The sequence below is a fragment of the Pundamilia nyererei genome, unplaced genomic scaffold (assembly GCF_000239375.1).
Source record: "Pundamilia nyererei isolate P.nyererei 1_Seehausen unplaced genomic scaffold, PunNye1.0 scaffold00290, whole genome shotgun sequence".
NCBI lineage: Eukaryota > Metazoa > Chordata > Actinopteri > Cichliformes > Cichlidae > Pundamilia > Pundamilia nyererei.
In genome coordinates, this window is record NW_005187691.1 from 338,267 (window position 1) to 340,464 (window position 2,198).

At 43.1% G+C, this 2,198-nt stretch overlaps 1 protein-coding gene across 2 annotated transcripts in view; it reads right to left on the minus strand.

Moving 5' to 3' along the window:
* Positions 1–1,444, minus strand: part of pex12 (peroxisomal biogenesis factor 12) — a 4,477-nt gene extending 3,033 nt beyond the window's left edge. Inside the window, exons 1-2 of one of the 2 annotated variants that reach the window (XM_005750849.1) lie at positions 1,196–1,444; positions 215–339 (exon numbers count right to left, since the gene is read on the minus strand). In XM_005750849.1, the coding sequence (XP_005750906.1) occupies positions 215–337 (123 nt within the window). In that variant the 5' untranslated portion in view covers positions 338–339; positions 1,196–1,444. Of the gene's footprint in view, positions 1–214; positions 343–1,195 lie in introns of both variants that reach the window. The other variant, XM_005750848.1, reaches the window with a different exon arrangement.
* Positions 1,445–2,198: the final 754 nt, after the last annotated feature.

The following is a 2,198-nucleotide window of genomic DNA, read 5'->3' on the forward strand; positions in this document are numbered from 1 at the left end:
TCCGCCCTTGTCATTTGTTGAGCAGGAAGAGTGAGCGCTTGTTTTCATGCAGAGTACGTCCCGGATCAAAATGCGGTGTCTTTTTTTCTTTTTCTTTTTTTAATCGTTGTCATTTGGAAATGAGATGCACATAAGTATGAATCGAGATCGCGATTTTCTAACGATTAATCGTGCAGCCCTAAGTACCACCACACACACACACACACACGCTCACCTTGACTGCATGTTTCAGTGCCGGTCTGACCGCCTCCATCAAAGACTCCTGTGCCAGGACTTCAAACACTGATGGCTGCTCACTGACAGCCGTGGATGTGAGATGGGCTCCGGCCTCAGCCATGGCTGCTGCACAAACACAGCACAGTTACCTTTTACTGCCTTTTGTATGACCACTGCACTCAAGTCCATACTGAGAGACTCTTCCATCTGTATCTTCCACCTTTCTGTTAATCTTTGAACACAGATCGCAAAGCAGGGTTTACACAGGCATGGTAGAAGAAAATCACCATGTGGTGCTGCGTTTGAGGAACAGCTTGAAATGCACTTTCTTGGGAATCTCACGACTAATATTAACTTGAAATCTGTCAGTCAGTCACGTTTAAACAGTTTTAATTCCCGTTTGAGGTGCAATTGTGCAGTTTTTATGTCCCGGTGCTCACTAAAACTAAAATTTATTCAAGTTTGAAAATTGCTGCCCAAATGAGTCTTAGGAACTATTTTAAGGTGGCTGGAGCACAAAAAGGAGGTTTCTATCGGGGCTTTGTGATTCACACTAATCTTGTCTCCCTTACAGAGATTCATAAGCAACATGACGGATACACGCGGCCGCTGCATGAACTTAGAACCGAGGTACAAGGTGCAAAGCTGGCATGACCTACTTCAACGTGAGTTGTCCCTGAAGGCTGCATGTGTCGTTAAACGGCACAGGTGTCTTCAGTGCAACACTCTGAAGTCTTAAAAACGCAAGCCGCGTATATGAGCATTTATGAAACACCAAATATGTCAGTGCCGTTTTGAAATGACGGCTGGTAAACACCAGCTAGTGTCGCATCTTACTCAGTGCTAACGCCAGGTAAGTAAGGCACTGGACAGGTGCTATTACCAGTTTAACACGGTTTAACAGACTAAACAGTAAGAAGTGCTGACAGCGGGGGGTAGCATTTACTTTTCACTACTTTATTTCTGTGGTCACACGTACCTTCCTCTGCTGGTTGCTAGCTCCCAGCTAGCAGGTCTGCATTAGCGTCGATTCTCTTCAGGCTCCTTCTAACTCACACGGTAGCGCTGAGCAAAACATTAGGACGGAGTTTGATTTTGTCCCATTTCACTCCTCTCTCGCCCCACAACGTGTACTGGCCACAACAATTCACCATTTCCGTTTACACACGTTCTAAGTTTTTTTTTTCCAACAACGTCATCGCGCAAGAATACGTACGCGACTGCTCCATCGGAGTGACCCTGTAACTCTACGGTGATTGGCTGTTTCGCTGTCAAGCAACCGATGACGCTCTAGATCCTAGGCCACCGATAGGTGGACGCAGCCAGGCTGTGCCAAATAATGATAGTCTGCCAAAAAAAATGATTGCCTGTATTTAAACCGTTGTAAATGACTTGTTGGCCTATAAGCTCACAAACATATCGGCCATTAATGATATTAAGTAATTTTTTGCTAAAAAAAAAAAAACCAGTCACAAGGTAGAAGATGCGACCAGTTTTTTGCAAAAGCGACGCTATATCCTTTATTTATACAGGTAAAAAGTGCAATTGACCTTAAAAATCCACCTCAGGAAGAGGGAGAAAGCCAAGAGGGCAGTTATTAGACAACTATAAAATAACAGTTGTTTAAACAGATTTTTATTTACGTTATTTACGGATTCATATTAATTACTTGATTTTGATGTATCGTCGATTTTAATCTGGGCAGCGTTTTTCTTTACATTGTTCTATACATACAGCAGTCGAACAAAGCACCGAGTCCAAATAACACACAGAAACACATAGACCAATCAGGTACATTGTAACACATCCTACTTGATCGTGCTGAGCCAATCAAATAATTTATTCAAAAAAAGGAAAACTCCGCAAGGAGATGAGATGCAGAAGTCCGAAGTAGCAAAGTCAAGGAAACAGAAGGGAGGAGTTGAAGCTGATAGTTTACATGGGACATGTAGTAAAGGAAGAAGAAAAGGGTAAACCAGCTG